This window comes from Bos grunniens, chromosome 3 (assembly GCF_055505025.1).
Source record: "Bos grunniens cultivar Pamir isolate PY7600 chromosome 3, Bosgru_T2T1.0, whole genome shotgun sequence".
Taxonomy (NCBI): Eukaryota; Metazoa; Chordata; class Mammalia; order Artiodactyla; family Bovidae; genus Bos; species Bos grunniens.
In genome coordinates, this window is record NC_141167.1 from 38524545 (window position 1) to 38552285 (window position 27741).

General features: G+C 37.7%; 1 protein-coding gene and 1 pseudogene across 6 annotated transcripts in view; one reads left to right on the forward strand and one right to left on the reverse strand.

Moving 5' to 3' along the window:
* DOCK7 (dedicator of cytokinesis 7) overlaps nucleotides 1–27741 on the reverse strand; it is a 190470-nt gene that overhangs the window by 155873 nt on the left and 6856 nt on the right. For all 6 annotated transcript variants that reach the window (XR_015160165.1, XM_086390304.1, XM_086390303.1 and 3 more), the window contains exon 2: nucleotides 7850–7955. Coding sequence is in view for 5 of the 6 variants with exons in the window: in XM_086390304.1 (XP_086246430.1) it covers nucleotides 7850–7955 (106 nt within the window). In the remaining variant the exon portion in view is untranslated. The remainder of the gene's footprint in view (nucleotides 1–7849; nucleotides 7956–27741) is intronic.
* Nucleotides 21568–27723, forward strand: LOC147375507 (large ribosomal subunit protein uL14 pseudogene; annotated as a pseudogene).

Genomic DNA, 27741 nt, shown 5'->3' on the forward strand with positions numbered 1-27741 from the left:
CAACATTTTAAAGATATGAAGTAAAATACTGAATAACTATAATATCATAAACACTCAAAAGATAGTAACAATTATCGTCATTATCTTTATGTGTTTTCTCATTTATACCGCCCCTAAATCTTGTTAAGTTAGAGATAATTACTATTTCAGTTCTACAAATAAAGGCAATTGTGGTCAAAGAAGTTAACTTCTGGAAATAACAGCCACAAAATGATGGAGCAAAATTTCAAACTGAGTCTTCAAAGTCTAAAATTCATGGTTTTCTCTCATAAGCATTCTATCTCACTATCTCATCAAGAACATAAATATACTATCATGACATTCTTTCTAGAAGCAAAGAAGCAATTCATCAAGGAAAGGGAAATCTTTTTCAATTACTGTTGTTGGAAAAGCTGGATAACTATATGGGGGTGGGGGGGTGGGGAATGAACCTCAATTCTTATATCACAACATGTACAAAAACTGAGATGGATCATAGATACAGACATAAATGCTAAAACTACAAAGCTGCTAGAAGAAAATCGAATATCTTCAGAATATAGAAGTAGGCAGAGGTTTATATTTAGGTCTTTGATCCATTCTGAGTTTATCTTTGTGTATGGTGTTAGGAAGTATTCTGATTTCATTCTTTTGCATGTAGCTGTCCAATTTTCCTAGCACTACTTATTGAAGAGACTCTCAACACTAAATGACAGAGAAGATAAATGATCTTGTTTACCAAAGTCACAATGAAAGTCACTGGTTTTCTAGGTGTACTGTTAGCTAGACTTGGAACAAGGAAGTAAGTATATGTTTGCTACCACTGTCTCCACTCTCCCTGCCTCCCATCAGAGGCAACTGCCTGGGCGAGTTTTCGGATGTAGTGATAAGATGCTTACAACTACATATTATTTTACAAGACTCCAAAGAAAGATCCTGTATTTACAGATCCAAGGCAGGAGACTGAAAAATGATTTTATAATAGAAAGTGACTAGACAGTAAGCAGGGTTAAAGGGTGACAACAAGAAGCAACCGTGAAGCACTAGAATCTCTCACAGGCGATGTGAGACACTGTCTTCCTTCAACAGTCACTGTACTGCAATTGTGACTGACGTGTTTAGTGTTAAGGTCTCTTTCAAACTCTTCAGGTATACCATCAAAATTCTTGTATTTGATTAGTGGTTATTTCGGGCTACAGGGAAGGGGGGTTAATTAAAGGGAGATAGCCAAAGATTTATTTTTGAGGTAATGAAAATGTTTTAAATTGACCGTTATGATGGTTGCACATATCTGTGAATATATTAAATCCACTGAACCATAAATTAAATGGGTGAACTGTATGGTTATGTGAAATAAATCTCAATTTAAAGCCATTAAAAAAATTGAAACCATCTAATCATACACAGAAAATATAGAAGATAGGAAAAACAAGTATACAAGGAAGAAATTTCAAAAAAGTTGAATCAGAATCTAATCAGTTACAGGATACACAGGAAATAGAAAAACAAGTCTACAAGGAAGTATACATAAAATCCAAAAGGCAGGAAACTGTAAGACAACTAATTCAATTTCCTCAACAAGTCAATGGCACAAAAACAAACTTAAGAGTTGGGGGAGGGAGTAGTATTCTACTGTATAGATACACTACATCTTTATCCATTCACCTGTTAATGGGCATTCAGGTTGCTTCTATATATTGGCTACTGTCAGTAATGTTGCCAGGAACACTGGGGTGTACCTTCTTGAATTAGTGTTTTCATTTCTTCAGATAAATACCCAGAAGTGGAACTGCTAGATCATATGGCTTTTTGAGGAACCTCTATACTGTTTTCCCCAGTGGCTATACCACTTTACATTCCCACCAACAGTTCTCAAAGGTTCCCTTTTCTCCATATCCTTGCCAGCATTTACTATCACTTGATGATAAACAACATCAAGGTTGATCAACCTTATCATTTTTGATGCTGCTGCTAAGCCGCTTCAGTCATGTGCACTTCTTGATGATAACCATTCTAACAGGTATGAGGAAATACTCTCATCGTGGTTTTAATTTCCATTTCCTTGACGATTAGTGATGTTGAGCACCTTTTCATGTATCTGTTGGTCATCTGGATGACTTCTTTGGAAAAAAATGTCCATTTAGTTCTTCTGCCCATTTTTAATTGGATTGCCTTTTTGCTGTTAAGTTGCATGAGCTCTTTATATATTTTGGATATTACCCCTCTTATCTGAAATATATTTTGCAAAATTTTGTTCCCACTGTTGTTGTTATTCAGTCACTCAGATATGCCCGACACCTTGAGACCCCATGGACTGCAGCACGCCAGACTTCCCTGTCTTTCACTATTTCCCAGATCCTGCTCAAACTCATGTCCATTGGTCAGTGATGTCATCTTGTCCTCTGTGGTCCCCTTCTCCTGTCTTCAATCTCTCTCAGCATCAGGGTCTTTTCTAATGAGTCAGCTCTTCACATCATGTGGCCAAAGTATTGGAGCTTCCTTTCAATGAATAGTCAGTGTTGATTTCCTTTAGGATTGACTGGTTTGATCTCCTTGCTGTTCAAGGGACTCTCAAGAATCTTCTCCAACACCACAGTTCAAAAGCATCAATTCTTCGGTGCTCAGCCTTCCTTATGGTCCAACTCTCTCATCCATACATGACCACTGGAAAAACCATAACTTTGACTAGACAGACCTTTGTTGGCAAAGTAATGTCTCTGCTTTTTAATATGCTGTCTAGGTTGCTCATAGCTTTTCTTCCAAGGAGCAAGCATCTTTCAATTTCATGACTGCAATCACTATCTGCTGTGATTTTGGAGCCCAAGAAAATAAAGTCTTTCACTGTTTCCATTGTTTCCCCATCTATTTGCCACGCAGTGATGGGACTGAATGCCATGATCTTTGTCTTCTGAATGTTGAGTTTTAAGCCAGCTTTTTCACTCTCCTTTTTCACCTTCATCAAGAAGGTCTTCAGTTCCTCTTCACTAAGGTAGTGTCATCTGCATATCTGAGGTTATTGATATTTTTCCTGGCAATCTTGATTCCAGCTTGCACTTCATCCAGCATGGCATTTCACACAATGTACTCTGCATATATGTTCAATAAGCAGGGTGACAATATAGAGACTTGACATGTCCAGTACTAACTATTGCTTCTTGACCTGCATACAGATTTCACAGGAGGCAGGTAAGGTGGTCTGGTATTCCCATCTCTTAAAGCATTTGCCACAGTTTGTTGTGATCCACACAGTCAAAGGCTTTAGCATAATCAATGAAACAGAAGTAGATATTTTCCTGGAATTCTCATAGGATGCCTTTTGTTAATTGTTTCTTTAGCTGTGCAAAAGCATTTAAATTTGACAATTTGACATTTAAAGTCAACAATTTGTCGACTTTTGCTCTTGATGTTTGTGCTTTAGGTATTATATCCAAAAAAAAATCTTTTCTAAGACCAAAATCAAGGAGCTTTTTCTCTACATTTTCTTCTAGGAGTTTTATACTATTACCTCTTTTGTTTAAGACTTTGATCCATTTCAAGTTAATTTTTGTGAGTGGTGTAAGATATGGGACCAATTTCATTGCTCTGCATGTGTCTATTTAGCTTTCTCAGCACCATTTATTAAACAGACTATCATTTCGCCATTGGATGCTCTTGGCATCCTTGCAGAATATTAGATCACCATATGCTGCTCATATGGTGATCTAATATTCTTCCAACCATATGTTGGAGGATATTATGCTTAGTGAAATACATCAGACAGAAAAAGACAAATATTTTACAATATCACAGATATGCAGAATCTATAAAATAAAACAGACTAAAGAATATAACAACAATAGCAAAAAAAAAAAAAAAACAGACTCACAGATATAAAGAATAAACCAGTATTACCAGTGGGGAAACAGAACCAAGAAAGAGGCAGGAGATTAAGAAGTAAAATCACTATTATAAGGCTTCCCTGGTGGCCCAGTGGTAATGCAGAAGACATGCAGAAGACATGTGTTCAATCCCTGATCTGGAAGATCCCACATGCTGCAAAGCAACTAAGCCTGTGCACCACCACGACTGAGCCACTGCTCCAGAGCACAGGAGGTACAACCACTGAGCTCACGTGCCCCAGCTACTGAAGCCCACACAGCTGAGAGCCCGTGTTCTGCAACAAGAAGCCCTGCACTGTAACTAGAGAGCAGCCCCTGCTCAAGAAACTAGAGAAACACCCACACAGCAACAAAGACCCAGCACAGCCCAAAATAAATAAATTACTATTATAAAATAAATAAGCTGTAAGAATATACTATACAGCAAAGGGAACAGAGTCAATTTTTATAATAGCTATAAATAGTACAACCATTAAAGATAGTGAAACACTGTGTTATACACATGAAACTTATTTAGTATTATAAATCAGCCCTATTTCAATTAAAAAAAAAAGAGGAAGGAGAAACTACCCTCTTTTTTTAAATGCAAGTGATCTAAGAGCAAATTCCATCTGTGGATTTTGTTTGATCCTGATTTGAATAAATCAACTACAAAAAGACAAGTGAAATAATTGAGAAAATTTAACATGCACTGGATAATAGATGACACCAAAGAATTACAGACTGTCTATTTTGTTGTGTGATAACAGCATTGTGGCTAAATAAAAAAAAGTCAATGTTTTCACTTGTCTTCTACTTCTGTGTATGTTTGAAGATTCCCATAACTTGAAAAGAGCTTTCTCAGAAAGAACATAAGAAGAGAAATTGAAGTCAGCAAGCTCTGACAACACTTTGAAGGAATTCTGTTGCAAAGAAGAGCAAAGAAATACTGAAAACGGGAGACTGATGGAAAAGTGGGGCAAAAAAAGAATTCTTTTAAATGGGAGAAACAGCAGCACATCTGCATGTTTGTAGACTGATGGGAATGTAATGATCCAGTAAACAGTAAAAGTAATGCCATAAAAGAGCAGGGAGAATTACTAAAGTACTGCATTTTAGTAACAGAGGAGTTGGGATCTAGCTCCCTAGTGGTTTATCTAGAGTAACTGGTGAACAGACAGACAATACAGGTACAGAAGGTAAAAGGTGGACACACGTGGTGGTAGGAGTATGTGGATGCCCCTGACTGCTTCAATTTTCTCAGTGAAACAGGAAGCCAGGTCATCCTAAGACTGAAAATAGAGAAGAGCAATTAGGATTTTAAGGGAAGAGTAGGAGGCATGAAATCAGTCAACTAAAACAGCAGGAGAATGAACAGACTAGGAAAATAAAATATTTTTAGTTTAAGCAATGTAGAAGTCTTCATGCATTAGTGGTCAGATATGTAAAGTGAGACCAGTCAGTGAGACCTGTGTATTTTTCTCCAGCCACGCCCAGCTGCATGAGTGCTGACATGAAGTAAGCAGAAGGTTGGGTTTAAACAGTGCTGAGGTAGTGCCAATAACATGAGAAGTTAAGGAAATCAATGGTATATGCAAAAGAGTAATTATAAATTTCAACGAATAATTTAAGTTTGGTAAGGAGAAGAAAAAAAGAACATCAAGGAGTGAAGGACCTAAAAGCGTTAGCAGGATCAGTTGAAGTCAGAGCACCAGAATAAGAGCGCAAGAGAGAGAAGCAGCGGTGGTCAGAGAATAAGAATTGTGGAACTGAGAGTACATAAGGCTTAGTCATTCATAAAGACCAAATCCAGGGGTAACTATGGAAATGAACAGTGAAGGTGTAACACACAACACAGGAAATCAGTTGAAAAGAGGAGTTCAAGACACTCAATAGGGTATTAGAAGGACCATCTCTGTGCACACTGAAATCATCCAGAAATCTACATATTATAAACTTGCTCCCATCAGTATGTTACTGTTGTTAAAAGTAAACTTCATATCTTAAAATTTAATAACAAACATTATAAACATGTCACCACAAGCCATTTAAACTACTATGCTCTGGCATACCATGTTTGTTCAATAATTGGTACTATTTCACAGATAAAAAGAAAGTGTTAATATAACTCTACCCAACTCACTCTTAACTACTTTTTCAGTTTTTGACAAATGGAGCATGTTTTTAATTCATATTCCTACTACAACTAAGTATCAGGGGTTTTTTTTTAATTAAAATTGATTATCCTCATGCCAGCCTCTTGAATTAAAAAAAAAAACAAACATATATTTATATCTCTGACACAGCTCCTGGCTTAAAAGCAATAATTCAAAACTATATATTCCTTTCTATTGAAGGAGATAGATAATACTATGAATCTACACAATTATATAACACTTACTTCAGTATCTATTGGGGCTTCCCTGGTGGCTCAGAGAGTAAAGAATCTGCCCGCAATGTGGGAGACACACGTTTGATCCCTGGCTCGGGAAGATCCCCTGGAGAAGGGAATGGCAACCCGCTCCAGTATCCTTGCCTGAAGAACCCTATGGACAGAGAAGCCTGGCAGGCTACAGTCCATGGGCTCACAAAGAGTCAGACACAACCAAATGACTTACTTTCACTACTTCAGTACCTATTATTCCTAGAAAAGATTCCTGAATTTTCATGTATGAATCCACCTTGGGTCTGAGAAATTCTATTTATACAATTCCAGAGTTGATTAAATCCTGAATATAAAGTTTTGGAGTTGATTAGGAAATCAACACTTCTGTAACACCTCCCAACACTCCCCTGTTGTGTGATATTTCAAGTTTCAGGAAAAAGTGAGGTAGCAACCAATAAGGTTGTTAGTGATACTAATGATGGAACCCAATTTCCTGGCACTTCAGTTCAGTCGTTCAGTTGTGTCCAACTCTTTGCGACCCCATGGACTGCAGCACGCCAGGCTTCTCTGTCCATCATCAACTCCCGGAGCTTGCTCAAACTCATGTCCATTGAGTCAGTGATGCCATCCAACCATCTCATCCTCTGTTGTCCCCTTATCCTCCTGCCTTCAATCTTTCCCAGCATCAGGGTCTTTTCAAATGAGTCAGTTCTTCACATCAGGTGGCCAAAGTATTGGAGCTTCAACATCAGTACTTTCAATGAATATTCAGGACTGATTTCCTTTAGGATGGACTGGTTTTATCTTGCAGTCCAAGGGACTCTCAAGAGTCTTCTCCAACACCACAGCTCAAAAGCATCAATTCTTCAGCACTCAGCTTTCTTTATAGTCCAACTCTCATATCCATACATGAATACTGGAAAAACCATAGCTTTTGACTAGATGGACCTTTGTTGGCAAAGCAATGGCTCTGCTTTTTAATATGCAGTCTAGGTTGGTCGTAGCTTTTCTTCCAAGGAACAAGCATCTTTTAATTTCATGGTGGCAGTCACCACCTGCCATGACTTTGGAGCCCAAGAAAATAAAGTCTGCCACTGTTTCCATTGTTTCTCCATCTATTTGCCATGCAGTGATGGGACCAGATGCCATGATCTTCATTTTTTGAATGCTGAGTTTTAAGCCAGCTTTTTCACTCTGCTCTTTCACTTTCATCAAGAAGCTCTTTAGTTCCTCTTCACTTTCTGCCATAAGGGTGGTGTCATCTGCATATCTGAGGTTATTGATATTTCTCCTGGCAATCTTGAGTCCAGCTTGTGCTTCATCCAGCGTGGCATTTTGCATGATGTACTTTGCATATAAGTTAAATAAGCAGGGTGACAATATACAGCCTTGACATACTCCTTTCCCAATTTGAAACCAGTCTGTTGTTTCATGTCCAGTTGTAACTGTTGCTTCTTGACCTGCATACAGATTTCTCAGGATGCAGGTCAGGTGGTCTGGTATTGCCATCATTTTCCAGTTTGTTGTGATCCACACAGTCAAAGGCCTGGCTCTTATCTTTCCACTGTTTTTCATGGCCTAGTCAGAATGTAACTGTAACATACCATATCTTAAACACATTACTTACTGTGGTATGATGAGATATATTGCCAACAATGTTGAGGTTTTTGAGCAGCTGGGGAGAGCCACTATACTGTCCAGAGATCTGCTTCCTGACTTCAGCAGCCACAGTTCTGCAACAAAAAAAGCAAATACATTGTTTGCAAAAAGAAATCAGCTTAATTTAAAATGGTAGAAAGCTAAGTATATTAAAAGTTCATTTAAAGAACAACAAAATCTCAGCATATCAGTAAGGTTATAAATTTATAAGCTAATTTAGTAAATACTACTTATAATTATAGTAGAACATCTTTATAATGCTGATGCAGGGTACAAAACTGACAGTCAACTTACATAAGGCTTCTTTTTGTATATGACATTTCGGGGAAATATTTTGGCTTATGACAGAGCTGAAAGCTATAAGAAGTATATATTATAAAGTATATAAATTTTGAGGATATAAAATTAATTCTAAAATACTTTATAAAAAATATTCATGGCCCATAAAATTATTCCCTATTTTTACTTAACTAATAAAAACTGTCTGCATACTCTGGTATTAATGGCTTTCTATACTTCGACCCTAATCACCTCTTCAGCTTTTATATTCTATCTCAAATTCTTCTCAATGAACATAAATTGCATCCTAGAATGCTGTTTCTCTCCTGTATCCGCAAATTCAACTCAACTATTTTAAAGGTAAAACTCAAATGGCAAGACTTCCATAAAAGCTTCTTGACTCACCACAGCTAAAATAATATCCTTCTTTAAAACTCAGAGCATTCATCATAACCTAACTCGCATTTTTCTCCTTCCTAGTTATTTTTTCCACATTCATGTATGCCCTATATAAACAGAGGCAACAGTTTCATTTACTGCTATTTTCCCTAAAATATTTGGCATGTGGCACTTAAAACAGAGAAATGTTTATTCACCTCTGGGCCAGCTTGATGATACTTTTGTTCTGGAGTGTTCTCAAATTAACGGTTGAATTCAGAGCCCTAAACATCTTAGTGCCCATTCAAATTTCCAGCTGAATTTCTAGACAATCTCATTTTCCAAAAATTATCTGAATATTATATGATATAGTCTTTAGCCTCTTCTCTTCCATACTTCCTTACCTTTTTCATATTCAACCACTCTACACATACCTCTTGAGCACTGTTAGGAGCTGACTACTCAATTAGAAATTTTTGATACAAAGGTAAAAGAGTTATTTTTTAAGGCTCAAGGTACTGAATTAGCTCAACTTTTTCTTTACTTGAAGTACTTTAGATCATGTTTGTGTTTCATAAAAAGTTAACTTGTTATTTTTAATTGCCAAAAGTTGGAAGCTTATTCAACAGGTAAAAGGGTAAACAAACTGTAGTACATTCACACAATGGAATACTATTCAGCAACTAAAAAAAAAAAAAAAAAATGTGCTAGCAAGCCAAAGAGATGAGACATGGAAGAACCCTAAGAGAATATTGCTAAGCGAAAGAGACAAGGTACTGTATGATTCCACCTACATGACATTCTGGAAAAAACAAAAGTATGGAGAAGAGAAAAAAACCAAAAACAGCGGTTGCCAGGGGCTGTAGGAGGAAGGAAAAGGGAGAGAGGAATAAGTAATGCCCAGGAGGTTTTTAGGGCAATGAAACTATTCTCTATGACACTATTATAATAGACACATATACTGTACATTTGTCAAAACCTAAAGAATGAATAACACAAAGAGTAAACCCAATGTAATTTTTGGACTTTAACTAATAATAATGTATTAGTATTGGCTTATCTATTATAACAAAGGTTTCACATTAATCCAAGATGTTAATAATAGGGGATACTTGGTTGGGGTATAAACATGGGTGATCTCTTCACTTTCCACTTTTCTTTAAATCTAAAACTTGTCCCCAAAAAGTCTTAGTTTTTTTTTTTTTTTTTAAAAGCAAATGAATAAAAAAGACTGACAACAGACAAGGGAGGAAGAAAAGAGCATGAAGAAACCTTTAGAGGTTAGAGATGAAAGCTAAAGAGAAAAGGTAACCTTTGAAGGAGAATACTAATCGAGGAGAGGGCAAAGGGCAAAGTCTGTAAAGCACCGGATGTGAGAGGACAGGAACATTTACTTCAGTTTATGGCTCCCCTTAGGTCTTTTAATGACACCTATCCACTGTGAATGTTCATCAGGTTTAGTTTAAAGGCCTTACAATCTCCTGTTGGGTTGTCAAGACTGAAACGAAAATATGAAAATGCCTTTAAAGAGAGAGAGAGAGGCAGAGAACAAATATTATATCTCTACCTTCCTCAGTGCTACTTAACTCAGTCTACCAACCTCAACACAACTTGAGTGTTTCTGTTTTTCAGTGTTTCTGTGGCTAAACCATGAGTAATCTGAATTGTAAACTGCTGTATTTCATCAAGGTCAAGATCTCACTAATTGTTAAGGCTTGCTGTTACTTCAGGTACAGCTAAGAAAGAAAAGCGTCGTTAATTAACCATTACACCATCAATTAACTGAAAGACATACTCTGATTTCACAAAAATGGTAAAAAATGAAACAAAACTTAAAATATTACTTCCAAAAGAGACAATCTTTTGCTTAATAACAGAGACATGCAATCTCCAGAGAGACATTAATCTCCACATTACAAATATTTGTCTTATTTGTACAAGACATGATTTCCCCCAAAGAGAAAACCAGCAAAAATTTTTAAAATAAGAACCATTTCCAAACTGAGCTATAATGGTAATAAAAATATCTGCCACCCAGCAAAGGATGTATTTATATTAAGACCCTCTACATGAAAAGATTTCCTCAACGGTAATTGAGGAAATTTTCCCAAACAGAAAAGCCTCTCGTAACTACACCATGGTCCAAAGTATGCATGACAAGTACTGTAATAAATATAGTTCCTGGTATCAGTTAAAAGCCTTTATCATAGATTACTTTTGTGATAATTTTTCCTATTTCTAACGTAGCTCATATAGTAAAGCAATACAAAGAAGTCTTTTTACTTCTAATAAGCTATTAACATCAACAGCAAAGTGGAAAGAGGTCAAAAATCCCACAGTTACTTATGCTCTTAAATTATAATAGCAGAATATCTTCTTCCCCTCCCTGAAGAACATGATCCAATATTTGACCTATTTATCTCCTTACCAACTCTCCCCAGCTCCACAAACTCCCTTACTATGTCAACACACATTACAGTTTCTACAAAAAAAAAAAAATGCACTCACTAAGACCATTCATCACGAGACATTAGAAATGACAAAGCGTTCACATTCTGAGGGAAAATTATGTTGCATGTAGCATTTCATCTAACCTCATCCCACTTTCAGATGCCCCATCAACCATGATTTCCAAATGTCTCAAGCCTAATCTGGGCCTCTCTCATCTCTACTCATTCTTCATGGGTCCAGAGGAAATGCCCAGGTGAAGATGGCAGGCGGATTCTTTACCACTGAGCCACCTGGGAAACCAAAGGAGAGTTTAGACTAAAACAAAAGAAGTTAGTTGAGCTACTCCTATAAAGTTTAAAAAAAAAAAAGTCTGCAATGTAATAGGTCAAATAAGAATAATATCTCTTGGAACTGATACTGTTTACATTGAAGACAGAACTCAGGGAAGAAGTGTAAGGGAATATACCATGGAATATACCAGGTAAGGGAACATATCAAAGACAAGGCAAAAGGGCTAGCTAAAAAGCCCCAAAAGAAAAAAGGTAAGAACAGATGATACTCCAATGCTGTGACTATACAAGTCCAAGACTGATAACCAACAGGCTGAATCATAGTTGGACCATTGTGTATAGTTCCTATTAAAGACAAAAAGAGGCAAAAATAAATAAACAAATGCAACACTGTATCACTTTCCAAGTATTTGTGCCAAATTTGTCCAATATAACCATAAGTTTACTTTTTAAATCTGTGAGTCTATTTCTGCTTTGTAATAAGTTCATTTGCGTGTGTGTGTGTGTGTGTGTGTGTGTGTGTGTGTGTGTGTACGGTTATCAGGGGAGGATGGGGTAGGAAGGGATAGTTAGGGAGTTTGGAATTGACATATACACTGCTATATTTAAAATGACTAACATAACACTGTTAGTCAACTATCAGTTCAGTTCAGTTCAGTCGCTCAGTCCTGTCCGACTCTTTGCGACCCCATGAATCGCACCACGCCAGGCCTCCCTGTCCATCACCATCTGCCGGAGTTCACTCAGACTCACGTCCATCGAGTCAGTGATGCCATCCAGCCATATCATCCTCTGTCGTCCCTTTTTCCTCCTGCCTCCAATCCCTCCCAGCATCAGAGTCTTTTCCAATGAGTCAACTCTTTGCATGAGGTGGCCAAAGTACTGGAGTTTCAGCTTTAGCATCATTCCTTCCAAAGAAATACACCAATATAAAATTAAAGGTTTAAAAACAAGCAAAAACAAACCTGTATATCTAATATCTAGATCACAAAAAATACAGAGAACAGTATTAACAATACCAAAAAAGGCAATCAGACAAAAAACAAAAGAAAAGTCGTGTCTCTTTAACAAGTCAATGTGATGAATAAATAAACACAGTGGGCTAAGCTTTAGCACAAAAAAGACATAAGGCTAAAAATTAAAGTCTATTCAAAAAGAGAAAGAAAGACTTAAATATAACCAAATACAATGAATAGTTCTTAACTGGATCCTGGTTTGACCAAGATATTTCTAAGGATAATGAGAAATTTGAACATGGACAAGGTATTACATAATTCAGAATTAGTGTCTTTTTAATGTGGGAACAGTATTATAATAATGGAAGAAAATGTCCTGATATTTTAGAAAGGCAAATGAGGTCTATAATTTACCTTAAGGGCTTAAAACTCTTCAGTTATTACTGCTCTGCCTTAACAGAGAAAACTAGAAAACTAAATATGGAATACAGGTATGGCAAATACTCTTCAAGAAGTGTATCACATCCTCTGTACATTCCTGACTGGTTAATCTGCCTCTTTTACTCAGGTCAGACACTCATCCTCTGTGCTTTCAAAGCACTGTGTTTATCCTCATTCATTCAAAGTAACGGAGTTTCCAGGAGGCTCGTTCAGATAGGTGGCGGACTAGTCAGACTGTTTTCCATGGTGGAATGAGAACCTGGCCTTGCAGACAGAGTTTGATTTCAGCAATGGGAAAACCCAATGTTTGTAAACATTATCTTTGAAAGAAGCACATAAATTGCAATGTAGGTTTTTCTAAAATGGTAGTAATGCAACCCACAAACGTAAAAGTATGGTGGGGGAAAAAATAGTCTAGTGAAATATGAAAGATTTGGCTTCTCAGACCTGGCACACTCACTTTTCAGAGGTACCTTTGCAACCTCCTTGAAGAATGACTGAAGCCAAGGAAACTTTAATTCTGACAGGAGTATGTCTCTTTTTCTGTATAAATGTCTCAAAAGAGGTTAATTTCTGCCATTAAAGAAAATGTGTACTGTTTTTAACTGTCTGGCAGCACTTTCCTATCAAAAGCTACCTCATTGTGATAACTGAGCAGATAAATAGTATGTATCAAACTGTTCTGAAATCTACTTACCTGTCTCCTTACAAGGAACTAAGCAATTAGTTTTACCTAGCTTAGCACCCTCTAGGAGAGTGCCTAGAACACTCTGGTTGCTTAATAAAGTTTAAAAAGCTGAAGTGAAAAATATGAGACTATAGAGAAATTCGGAAAATTCAACAGTGGCCACAGAACTGGAAAACGTCACTTTTCATTCCGATCCCAAAGAAAGGCAATGCCAAAGAATGTTCAAACTACTGCAGAATTGCACTCATCTCACACGAGAGCAAAGTAATGCTCAAAATTCTTCAAGCCAGGCTTCAGCAATACGTGAACTGTGAACTTCCAGATGTCTAAGCCGTATTTAGAAAAGCAGAGGAACCAGAGATCAAATTGCCAACATCCGCTAGATCATCAAAAAAGGCAAGAGAGTTCCAAACAAACCTACTTCTGCTTTATTGACTACACCAAAGCCTTTGACTGTGTAGATCACAACAAACTGTGAAAAATTCTTCAAGAGATGGGAATACCAGACCACCTTACCTGCCTCCTGAGAAGTCTATACCCAGGTCAAGAAACAACAGTTAGAACTGGACATGGAACAATGCTCTGGTTCCAAATTGGGAAAGGATTATGTCAAGGCTGTATTTTGTCATCCTACTTATTTAACTTACATGCAGAATACATCATGCAAAATGCCGGGCTGGATGAAGCACAAGAAGGAATCAAGACTGTCAGGAAAAATACCAATAACCTCAGATATGCAGATGACACCACCCTTATGGCAGAAAGTGAAGAGGAACTAAAGAGCCTCTTGATGAAAGTGAAAGAGGAGGGTTAAAAATCTGGCTTAAAACTCAACATTCAAAAAACTAAGATCATGGCATCCAGTTCTAGCACTTCATGGCAAATAGATAGGGAAACAATGGAAACAGTGAAAGACTTTATTTTCTTGGGCTCCAAAATCACTGCAGATGGTGACTGCAGCCATGAAATTAAAAGACACTTGCTCCTTGGAAGAATAGCTATGACCAACCTAGACAGCATTTAAAAAGCAGAGACATCACTTTGCCAACAAATGTCTATCTAGTCAAGGCTATGGTTTTTCCAGTAGTCATGTATGAATATGAGAGTTGAACCATAAAGAAAGCTAAGCAACAAAGCTTTTGAACTGTGGTGTTGGAGAAGACTTTTGAGAGTCCCTTGGACAGCAAGAAAATCAAACCAGTCCATCCTAAAGGAAATCAGTCCTGAATATTCACTGGAAGGACTGATGCTGAAACTGAAGCTCCAATACTTTCACCACTTGATGTGAAGAACTGACTCATTTGAAAAGACCCTGATGCTGGGAAAGATTGAAGACAGGAGGAGAAGGGGACGACAGAGGATGAAATGGCTGGATGGCATCACCGGCTTGATGGACGCGAGTTTGAGCAAGCTCTGGGAGGTGGTGATGGACAGGGAAGCCTGGTGTGCTGCAGTCCAGGGGGTCACAAAGAGACAGACACGACTGAGCGATTGAACTGAGCGAAAAATTCATAATTCCTCTTCCCAGTAGTTCAATAAGAATGCTAGAATGGAACAACTGATATGAACTTCTTGAGAGCAGGAATTACATCTTATTAATCTTTACATCTTCAGTGTCTAAGATAATGAGACAATGGCAGGGGGAGAAAGTAGAATGGAGAGACAAGTATAAGAGTGGAGAGAAAGAAAGGAGGTAAGAGAAAAGGATGAACTTAGAGACTACCCAGTATATGAACTTTCCAAATGCTTATCGAAGTAAACTAACCTATAAGTATTGTTGGTTTCTAATTGATTTAAAGGAGACAAGAAGTATATCTTTTTATCTATTACTGCCAAATAATCAGGTAAGTGCTTGCTGGGGAGGAAGAAAGTCTGAATCAACAGAGGTGTTCTAAATGTATGTAACTTTTTCTTTAAGAGCCTAGTAACATCATTATGATTCCATTTGTTAAGTGGTAAGTTTAAAAACTACTACTGAATCATAATGCTCTCCTATTCTATGTGAATCTCTTCTTTTTAACAATGTGTTAATAAGACAACATGTTTACTTATCTCAAAGTAGTCTCTAATATGTCTTTAGCAAATCTGCAAAGGGCTGGTTCCAGAACTACACTTAAAACTCTTTACCATTACATAAATACAGTTACTATGAGAAGTAGGGAAAATAAGATTTCCCACTATGGAGAAAAGGCAAAACAAATTGATAAAAGAAGATATCTTTTTTTAAAAAAGGAAAATTCACATGGTACTGGGGCATCCCAGGTGGTACTAGTGGTAAAGAACCCACCTGCCACGGCAAGAGACTTAAGAGATGAGATGTAAGAGATGCAGGTTGGATCCCTGGCTGGAGAAGATCCCCTGGAGGAGAAGCCTGGCAGTGCATGGGGGTCGGAGAGTCGGGACACAACTGGAGTGACACAGCATGCACACACATACATGGTATTAAAAACTCAAGCTTGCACTTCCCCTGGTGGTCTAGTGGTTAAGACTTCGTGCTCCCAATACAAGGAGCATGGGTTTGATCTTCCCTGGTCCAGGAAGATCCCACATGCCATGTGGTGCGGCCAAAAATAATTAAATAAATCTCAAACTTTACAAAGAAGTAAAAACAAAAGGTCTATTTCTCTACCCTTTCCAATCCCCAATCCCATTCCCCACTTAATGTTTTCTTAGGGATCCTTCAAGAAAAAGATGTGTGTATATAAGAAATTCTTACTTTTTAATACATATAACATCATACATAACCTTTTCTTGGTATCTTACATTATACACTTAATATATCTTGAGAATCTTTCCATATCAGCACATAAAATTAATAATAATATTCTATCAATGTTTACCAAGCACTTACAATGTGCCAGATGTTGTTTACAGTGTTAAATTTCTTATACCTCATTTAACCTTCAGAAAAACTCTATGAAGTGGGCACTATAAGAGGACACTGAAATTTCAAGAAGTTCAGGTCATATTAATCAATAAGGAATAGCCCTAAGATCTGAACTTAGAGCACTTACTCTTAACCACTGTTCTCCTCTTATCTAACATTGACTCCATGAAATGGATAAGCTGCAACATATTTAACCACTCTCTACTGGTAGACATTTAAGCTATTTCTGGTCTGCAAAGTTCATCTTTAGAATGTAAGCTTCATTGAGAGATTTTGGTCTAAATCAAGAATTACAGGCGACTTTTACTTTCTCTTTTGGGCCTTTTGTATTTCCAAATTTCCTGCAGTACTACATACTAATCTACAGCAAGAAAAAATAGACATTTTTAGATAAATTTCAAAAATAGAGCAACCTTCCCAAGCTTATAGGGTAGATGCTGGGTTTGAATTCAGATCCATAAAACTCTGAAGGCCTCTTTCCATGGAAGAGTTTCCAAAGGTAAATAATTCTAATTATAGTTCATACTGGGCTTCTCTGGTGGCTCAGTGGTAAAGAATCCACCTGCCAATGCAGGAGACATAAGTTCTATGCCGGGGTCAAGAAGATCCCTTGGAGAAGAAAATGGCAGCCCACTCCAGTGTTCTTGCCTGGGACAGTCCCATGGACAGAGGAGCCTGGCAGGCTACAATCCTTGGGGTCACAAAAGAGTCAGACACAACTTAGAGACTGAATGACAACAAATATTTCATATTAATGATTTCTCTATTCTCCAAAATCTAGCCTATGAGGTCAGTTAAAGATACCCAGCGAAAATGTCTGATACACATTAACATATTAATAGGAACACTATAATAATTACTACCACTGGTACGATCTGTTTCCTATCTTTCATGAATGGTTAAATAAAACTCCCACCTGAGGCGCTGTCATTCCTAAGTTATCCTGCATTAAATTCTTTATGAATCTAGGTCCAGAGAGGACCAGTAACAACTAAAAGTCCAAGAAAACAAAAACACATACAGGTTGATTTGTGAAACCAAAGAATAGAAATAATCCTTCTCTATAATACACTTCACATTTAAGTCAGAGTTCCTTTAGGGGCAGAATGGAAAAAAAAAAAAAAAGGATGTCAGATGACTCATGTATCCCATCTGACACTATCTGGGGATAATATTTAAGTTAAAGATTCAGAAAGCACTGTATTAAAAAGACTTGGAGGTCTCCATCATTCTGATCTACAGCATTTCACTATTATCTCAATTTCCTCACCTAAAACATGGTGGTAACAATGCTCCCTACTTCATGGAACATATTAAACATAGAAAAAAATTTAAAGTCTTAGTGTTTGTAAAAATTATCACTGAACTTAAATTGGCAACTAAAAAGAAAACTGAAGGGGGAAAATCCGTACTGTAAAAAGTCAATCCTCCCAAAAGGAGATAAATATACCTTAATTCCACTAGTTCAGGAAAATAAAGCCAGAATCTCCTTACCCATAAATTCTAACACTGTATACCAAGATAAGATAACATACAAATTATATTCTGGTGTAAACTGTATACAATTAGTTGCTAAACTCTGTTCATCTTAAAGACTTCTCAAATCTTTGTCCCCTGCTTCAGTTTCCTACACTACCTGCCTCAGTTCAGTTCAGTTCAGTCGTTTAGTCGTGTCCAACTCTTTACACCCCCGTGGAATACAACACGCCAGGCCTCCCTGTCCATCACCAACTCCTGGAGTTTACTCAAGCTCATGTCCATCGAGTCGGTGTTGCCATCCAACCATCTCATCCTCTGTCATCCCCTTCTCCTCCTGTCTTCAATCTTTCCCAGCATCAGGCTCTTTTATAATGAGTCAGTTCTTCACATCAAGTGGCCAAAGTACTGGAGCTTCAGCTTCAGCATCAGTCCTTCCAATGAACAGTCAATGTTGATTTCCTTTAGGATTGACTGGTTGGATCTCCTTGCTATGCAAGGGACTCTCAAGAGTCTTCTCCAACACCACAGTTCAAAAGCATCAATTCTTCGGTGCTCAGCTTTCTTTACAGTCCAAATCTCACATCCATACATGAATACTGGAAAAACCACAGCTTTGACTAGATGGACCTTTGTTGGCAAAGTAATGCCTCTGCTTTTTAATATGCTGGCTAGGTTGGTCATAGCTTTTCTTCTAAGGAGCAAGCATCTTTTAACTTCATGGCTGCAGTCACCATGTGCAGTGACTTTAGAGGCCAAAAAAATAAAGCCTCTCACTGTTTCCACTGTTTCTCCATCTATTTGCCATGCAGTGATGGGACCAGATACCTTGATCTTAGCTTTCTGAATGTTGAGTTTTAAGCCAACTTTTTCACTCTCCTCTTTCACTTTCATCAAAAGGCTCTTTAGTTCTTCTTCACTTTCTGCCATAAGGGTGGTGTTCCTCTGCATATCTGAAGTTATTGATATTTCTCCCGTGAATCCTGATTCCAGCTTGTGCTTCATCCAGCATGGCATTTCACATGATGTATTCTGCATGTAAGTAAAATAAGCAGGGTGACAATATACAGCCTTGACATACTCCTTTTCCTATTTGGAACCAGTCTGTTGTTCCATGTCCAGTTCTAACTGTTGCTTCTTCACCTGCATACAGATTTCTCAGGATGAGGTCAGGTGGTCTGGTATTCCCATCTCTTTCAGAATTTTCCGCAGTTTGTTGTGATCCACACAGTCAAAGGCTTTGCTGGAGTCAATAAAGCAAAGTAGATGTTTTTCTAAAACTCTATTGCTTTTTCGATGATCCAACGAATGCTGGCAATTTGATCTCTGGTTCCTCTGCCTTTTCTAAATCCAGCTTGGACATCTGGAAGTTCACAGTTCACGTACTGCTGAAGCCTGGCTTGGAGAATTTTGAGCATTACTTTGCTAGCATGTGGGATGAGTGCAATTCTGCAGTAGTTTGAGCATTCTTTGTCATTGCCTTTCTTTGGGATTGGAATGAAAACTGACCTTTTCCTGCCCTGTGGCCACTGCTGAGTTTTCCAAATTTGCTGACATACTGACAGCAACACTTTCACAGAGTCATCTTTCAGGATTTGAAAGAGCTCAAATAGAATTCTATCACCTCTAGTAGCTTTGTTTGTAGTGATGCCTCCTAAGGCCCACTTGACTTCACACTCCAGGATGTCTGACTCTAGGAGAGTGACCACACCATCATGGTTATCTGGGTCATGAACATTATCTATAACATTATCTGTTACATAACATTATCTGTAGGTAGGTAATAGTTAAATGTTTAACTTAAACTTTTATAGTTAACTTAAATAGTTAAACTTAATAGTGACAGCTTTCCTCCTAAGACTGGAATGAAAGCAAGGATGTGCATTCTCACCATTTCTATTCAACACTATACCGAAGGATCCAGGCAGTGTAATTCAGGAAAGGAGAAAAGGAGGAAGGAAGGAAAGAAGGAAGAAAGGGAGAAGGGAAGGGAAAGAGGGAGAGAGAGAAGGAGGGAAGGAAAGGGAAGAAATTAAAGGCATTAAGATTGGAAAGGAAGAAATAAACTCTTTACTCACAGACAATACATCCTATAAGCAGAAAAGTTTAAGGAATCCACCAAACATTTCAAGAATTAATAAATGAGTCCAACTGGATGCTTGGGGCTAGTGCACTGGGACGACCCAGAGGGATGGTATGGGGAGGGAGGAGGGAGGGTTCAGGATGGGGAATACATGTATACCTGTGGAGGATTCATTTTGATATATGGCAAAACTAATACAATTATGTAAAGTTTAAAAATAAAATAAAATTTTAAATAAATAAATAAATGAGTCCAGCAAGGTCAGAAGATACAAATTTAACATTCAAAATTCAATTGCATTTCTACATACTAGCAACAAACTCACCAAGAATAATTCTTTAATTCCATTCATGGTAACATCAAAAACAATAAAATACTTAAAAATAGATTTAACAAAAGTGTAAGACTTACACACTGAAAAATTTTACTAAGAGAAATCAATAAAGCTCTAAATAAATGAAGACACAGCCTGTTTTCATGGATCTGAAGACTTAATATTGCTGATGCCAACTCTCTCCAAGATAATCTACAGATTCGATGTAATCCTTATCAAAATCCTAAAAGAATAGTTGCAGAATTGCCAAAATTCATGTTGATACTGATTCTAAAATGCTTGCAGAAATGTAGAAAACAATTTTTAAAAAGAAAAAAAAAGTTGAAAGACTTACACTTCCGGCTATCAAATTTTACTGTAAAATAACAGTAATCAGAACAGTTTGATATTGCAAGGACAGATATACAGATCCATGATTTCTGACAAAGTATGAAGTCAATTCATACCTTGAGAAGATGGTCTTTCCAACAAAGACTACTGCAACAACTGGACATTCACATGCAAAAGATGAATTTAGACCCTCATCTCACACTATGCACAAAAATTAATGCAAAATGGATCATAAACCAAAAGTAAAAGCTAAAACTTCTAGAAGAAAACAGAGAAGGAAACCCTAAGCATGAATTATGCAGTCTTAGATAACAACACCAACATCATAATCCACAAAAAGAAAATTACTGAATTAAACTTCATCAAAATTTAAAGTCTTTGTGCTTCAAAATTCACCACTAAGAAAATGAAAAAACAAACCAGACAGGAGAAAATATTTGCAAATCATATATCTAATAAAGGGCCTGTATCTAAAATGTATAAAGAACTCTTACAACTCAAAAACAAGATAAATAATCCCTTCAAAATTGAGCAAAAGATTTTAATAGATATTTCACCAATAAGATATGTAAATGGTTAATAAGCACAGGAAAAATATCACTAATCATTAAGGAAATGCAAATCAAAACCACAATGTCAGTACCAGTACATGACAAGCTTTGAAAAGCTATACTAAGTGAAAGAAGCCAGACACAAAAGGCCATGTATTATATGATTCCACTTCTGTGATACTTTCAGAAAAGGCAAATTTAGAGAGAAAGTGACAGACTTAGAAGTATATTAGGGGTTGCCGCAGCTTGGGGTGGGACTAGGGAGTGACTGTAAACTGGCACGAGGGATCCTAGGTGGGCATGAAAAAGGTCTAAAACAGGATCCTGAGTGATGGTTTCACAACTTTGTAAATTTACTAAAAATCACTGAATGATACACTTAAAATGAACTAAGTATACGGTATGTAAAGCATAGCTCAATAAAGTTGTCCTGTTTTGTTTAAAGAAAAAAAAAAAAGAGGACTTCCCTGGTGGTTCAGTGGTTAAGAATCTGCCTGCCAATGCAGGGGACACAGATTTGATCCAGGAGGATTCCACATGCCATGGAACAGCTAAGCCTGTGCGCCAGGACCACTGTGCCTGCGCCTGCGCTCCAGAATCTGTACTCCACCACCACAAGAGAAGCTACCGCAGTGAGAAGCCCGTGAACCACAACTATAGAGTGGGCCCCACTCACTGCAACTAGAGAAAGCCCATGTGCAGCAACGAAGACCCAGTGCAGCCAAAAATAAATTAGTAAAATATAAAAATAATAACTATAAAAATTAAAATAAATGTAAAAAAAATGTTTTTAAGAGTTTGGATATGATTGGAACTACTCTGTGTAGATAAGAGGAAGAAACTGCTTACAGTGAGAAAAAGAATGTTGATGATGGGAAAAAGAGAAGAGTTGGGATGAAGTCACTAAGAAAGCTTTGGACCCTGAGGCCCCTTACCACCATCTCTGTATCTTTAGCAAAGTTTCTGAAAATCAATAATAGGCTGATATGCGCAGAGGAGTGCAGTTTTCTGGTGTCACAGGACAAATATGGAACACCTAAGGATGAGGCAGGAGTGCAGGTACAGAAAGAAGCATGGGAAAGCCAGAAAACAAGAACCAAGCAGACCTCCTTGGGAGGTGCAAGCTGCCATTAAGTGAAAGTCACTCAGTCGTGTCTGACTCTTTGCGACCCCATGGACTAATCCATGGAATTCTCCAAGCCAGAATACTGAAGTGGGTAGCTGTTCCCTTCTCCAGAGGATCTTCCCAACCCAGGGATCAAACCCAGGTCTTCAGCATTGCAGGCAGATTCTCTACCAGCTGAGCCACCAGGAAAGCCCAGAGTTGGCATTAAGGTGAGAGCTAAACTTAAAGTTAAGAGACGGGATCCACAGCTGGCATCAGGTTACCCTGGTTTTCTTTTTGTACTTCACCAGTTACATTTAAATTTTAGCAGGTAGTCGAGCTGACTATACAGCTATATATTTAAATGATTATAGTGATGCTGCTGCTGCTAAGTCGCTTCACTCGTGTCCGACTCTGTGCAACCCCATAGACAGCAGCCCACTAGGCTCCCTCGTCCCTGGGATTCTCCAGGCAAGAGCACTGGAGTGGGTTGCCATTTCCTTCTCCAATGCATGAAAGTGAAAAGTGAAAGTGAAGTCGCTCAGTCGTGTCCGACTCTTAGCAACCACATGGACTGCAGCCCACCAGGCTCCTCCATCCATGGGATTTTCCAGGCCAGAGTACTGGAGTGGGGTGCCATTGCCAACTTCAAATGACTAATTTCAAAGAATATCAGTTGTTTTGGGGACCAGCTCTCTGATCCTCCTTCTTTTGGTTATAAACTCCTTTTTGATAAGGAACTCATTCTTTGAGGTTGAGTGTTGCTGACACCATCATATCTCTCCCCCAAGCCACAGAGGACATACTACCCAGGGACTGGTCAGAGTCCCCTGCATCCCTAAATTAATAATTGGTTCAAGGAAGGATTATAGTAATGTGATCCAAGCCAGACCAATAACTGAGTTCCTAAACCTTTTCTGCCACAACTAAACTTGCAGGATTCTAGCCTGGGACTGTCAATTCCCACTGTAACCCTTTTATTACAACTCTGTGGAAAATCTAGCCAAGACAAGAAGATAAGAAGCTTATATTAACATCACTGGACTGAATTAACCACTGGACCGAATGTACTCAGTTACATTAGTCAGCAACTTTTTGTATGTGCAAATTGATTTGAGGTTCTGTCACTTGAAACCAAGAAGTCTCTTCTATAAAAGGCCACTGAAAAAGTAGGGGGACATCTCGAGTGGTTGACAAAGGGGTCCAAAAGATGCAACCCAGAAAGGAAAGGGAAGTAACTCTGAGTTAGGAAGACTCAGGAGAAAAGCAGGTAGATAAATTTCCTCTTCTTTCAGAATCCCATCTGCAGATCTGAGGAACTGTTCTGCTGTCCAATGATAACCTGTATGGCCTAGCAAGCACACGTGCCGAACAATCTCTTCCTAGCTCTTTGTGAAGCAGTGGCCAACGAGATAAGGTATTACCTTACATTGTTTCCCATCTATCTCTGCTTCACTTCCCTTTTCTCTTGTAATGCTCTAGGATTATGCCTCCCAGAAAAAGTCTTAACTCTTTATCTTTGTCTCAGTATCTGTTTTCTAGGGAACACAAACCAAAAGATCTACAAAAACCTACAGTAACCATAAGGCTTAATACCAAGTGAAAACACTTTGAGATCATAAACAAACTGAGGATGTTGTTGTTCAGTCGCTAAGTTGTGTCCAACTCTTTGCAACCCCATAGACTGCAGCATATCAGGTTCCCCTGTTCTTCACCATCTCCCAGAGTTTGTTCAGATTCATTCCATTGAGTTGGTGATGTTATCTAACCATCTTATCCTCTGCTGCCTCCTTTTCCTATTGCCTTCAACATCAGGGTCTTTTCCAATGAGTCAGCTCTTAGCATCAGGTGGACAAAGTATTGGAGCTTCAGCTTCAGCATCAGTCCTTCCAATGAATATTCAGGACTGATTCCTTTACAATTGACTAGTTTGATCTCCTTGAAGTACAGGGGACTCTCAAGAGTCTTCTCTAGCACCACAATTCAAAAGCATCAGTTCTTCAGTGCTCAGCTTTCTTTATGGTCCAACTCTCACATCTGTATGTGACAACTGGAAAAACCATAGCTTTGACTATATGGATCTTTGTCGGCAAAATGATGACACTCAGTACTAACACAAGGTTGAATAGAAATGATATTAAAAATCTATACAGTAATGCAAGGTAATAATCTGCAGATCAACACAAAAAAATAAACCAGCTACAAGTTTCAAAAAGATACAACAAAATCCTTGATTTTCATATGATACAGCTATGTACATAGAATAAACAAGGCCACAGGGCAATAAGTAGGTTGACTGCAGCCTAATCTTCCCGTTCAGCTTTAGTCCGTCCTGTAACAGAGGTTTATCAAGTACAAAGTTGGAATATTAAGCCTCCTGAAAAAGACTGACCCTGTGTTTTCCTGAGATAATATAACAGTTCTGGTTGAATCAGTCCCACGATGCTGTTGTATAACAGCCTGAGGACCATCCAGAGTTGAAGAGCCTGTGCCCATTTTAAAGAATCAAGGATTATTATTAAATTTCGATTAAAAAATTTTTTTCCTGGGTAAAGAGTATAATTATTTTAATCAATTAATTATTATTTTATTATTTTCTTCAAGATATGCTTTCATTTTTTTTACTTGTAAAGAAAAAGTATAAATAAGAAGCAAAACAAAAGATATAGACTAAAAGTAAAAAACTGGGGCAGACATTATCAGTGTAAAATAGCAACCAATGTCTATAACTAAGTAAAACTACAAATTGTCAGTACATTTTGCCCCTTAAAACCAATTCTTTGTGCAAAATTAATTTGATATAACAAATCTGGAGGGCAAGGCTACCCGTCACTGTACCTAGGTCTATATTTTTTCTTTTTTTTAAATTTTAATTGGAGGCTAATTACTTTACAGTATTGTGGTGGTTTCTGCCCTACATTCACATGAATCAGCCATGGGTGGACATGTGTTCCCTGTCCCCTCCCTCCCCATCCCATCCCTCAGGATCATCCCAGTGCACCAGCCCTGAGCACCCTGTCTCATAAAAGAAAAATAAAATAAAAAGGAATACACATTTTTAGATTTAACAAGAGTTTAGCAAGATATATTATTATTTATTAGTCACTAAGTCATGTCTGACTCTTTTGTGACCCCATGGACTATAGCCCCCCAGGCTCCTCTGTCCATGGGATTTTCTAGGCAAGAATATTGGAGTGGGTTGCCATTTCTTTCTCCAGGGTATCTTCTCTACCCAGGGATTGAACCCATGTCTGTCTTCTGCACTGGTAGGCAGATTCTTTACCACTGAGTCACCTGGGAAGCCCAGCAAGATGTATCACTGATATATACCTAAAAATAAATCTAACAAAAGATATGCAAAACCTTGTAGAGAAAACTATAAAATTTCATTGTGTGATGAAAAGTGAAAGTCAAGTCACTCAGTCGTGTCCAACTCTTTGCAACCCCATGGACGGTAGCCTACCAGGCTCTGCAGTCCATGGGATTTTCCAGGCAAGAATACTGGAGTGGGCTGCCATTTCCTTCTCCAGGGGATCTTCCCAACCCAGGGATAGAACCCTGGTCTCCTGCATTGCAGGCAGACACTTTACCATCTGAGTCACTAGGGAAGCCCTCATCGTGTGATATAAAGACCTAAATAAATGGAGACATACACCACAATCATGAATTGGAAACTCAATAATATAAGAATATCATTTCTCCCCCAAATTGATGCATAGATTCAAAGCAATCCCAATCAAATTCTAAAAGGACTGGGCAGTTTCTCATTTGGGGGGGGGTGTTTTATTTTGTTTTTTGGAGGACCTGAGGACCATTCAGAGTTGAAAAGCCTGTGCCCATTTCAAAGAATCAAGGATTATTATTAAATTTTGGTAAAAAATTTTTAAAAAAGAAAATACAAAGTGGGTTGCCATTTTGTAGATGGTTTACAGTATAGTTGCTTTACAATGTATCTTAATTTCTGTTGTATAGCAAAGTGAATCAGCCACATATACACATATAACCCTTCTTCCCTGGATTTCCTTCCCATTTAGGTCACCAAACTTTTGGGAGCTTTTGTTTGTTTTTGGTAGATTCTAAAATATGCACAGAAATTCAAAAAGCTAAGATCAGCTAGGACACTTTTTTTTTAAGGTGGAAAGAGTTATCCTACCAAATTCCAAAGCTTATTATAATGAAAACTGTTTATAATTAATGAAAAGATGTATAACCAGATCAATGGAACAAAACAGAACCCATAAAAAAGACCCACAAATAAGGACACAAACATATTTATAGAGATGGCAGGACAGATCAATAGCGAAAGGAGAATCCATTCTGAAAAAAATAAAATTTCACTCCATACACATATCAAGTCCAGGTGGAATATAAACCTAAATACAAAGGCGGTAATTACAAAGTTTATGATAAATATATGATATACAAATGACCTCAGGGTAATAAAATATTTCTTAAATAAGACCCCAAAAGTACTATAATTTTTTTTTAGAAAACTGCTATACTGCATTAAGCTTAGTTTTCAAAAGATTCCAGAAAAAGGATTAAAAACAAACCATAGTGTATGAAGATATTTGCACAATATAAAATCAATAAATAACTAATCTACAGAATATATGTAAGGTACTCACAAAAATCAATAAGAAAAAGAATCCAAAGGGAAGAAACAAAGAAAGAAAATGGCAAACTATTTAATTAGGTAATTTACAAAAGAGTAGATTCAAATGGTCAATAAACATACAAAAACAGGGCTCAATCTCATTAGTAATCAAATAAATATGCGTTAAAACTTTTATAATAAGATAGCACCATGCATCCATCAGACTAGCAAAAATGAGAAAGTTAGCAAAACCAAGTGATGGTAACTATGTAAAGCAACACTGTGGGAGTGTAAATCTGTACATCTATCTTAGAAAAGTTTGGCACTGCCTAACAAATTTGACAATAAATAAAATCGCTACAACAAGCAATCAAGACCCAGCAACTCCACACCTGAGTATACCCTAGAAAAACTCATGAACACATGTACCAGAGTATATGTGTAGGAATGCTCATAGCAGCATTGTTTCTAATAGTCAAAAATTGGAAACAGTCCTTTTTGTCCCTTTCCGGCCTTCAAGATATCGAAGCGAGGACATAGTGGTCCTCTGGTGCGAAATACCGGATTTCCTTGGGTCTTCCGGTTGGAGCCGTGATCAACTGTGCTGACAACACAGGAGCCAAAAATCTGTATATCATCTCTGTGAAGGGGATCAAGGTTCAATTGAATAGACTTTCTGCTGCTGGTGTGGGTGACATGGTGATGGCCACAGTCAAAAAAGGCAAACCAGAGCTCAGAAAGAAGGAACATCTAACAGTGGTAATTCGACAACGAAAGTCATACCGGAGAAAAGATGGTGTGTTTCTTTATTTTGAAGATAATGCAGGGGTCACAGTAAACAATAAAGGCGAGATGAAAGGTTCTGCCATCACAGGACCAATTGCAAAGGAATGTGCAGACTTGTGGCCCGGGATTGCATCCAATGCCAGCAGCACTGCATGATTCTTTGGTGTATTTGTAAAAAAATAAAAATTATTTGCTCCCCCAAAAGAAAAATTGGAAACAATCCAAATG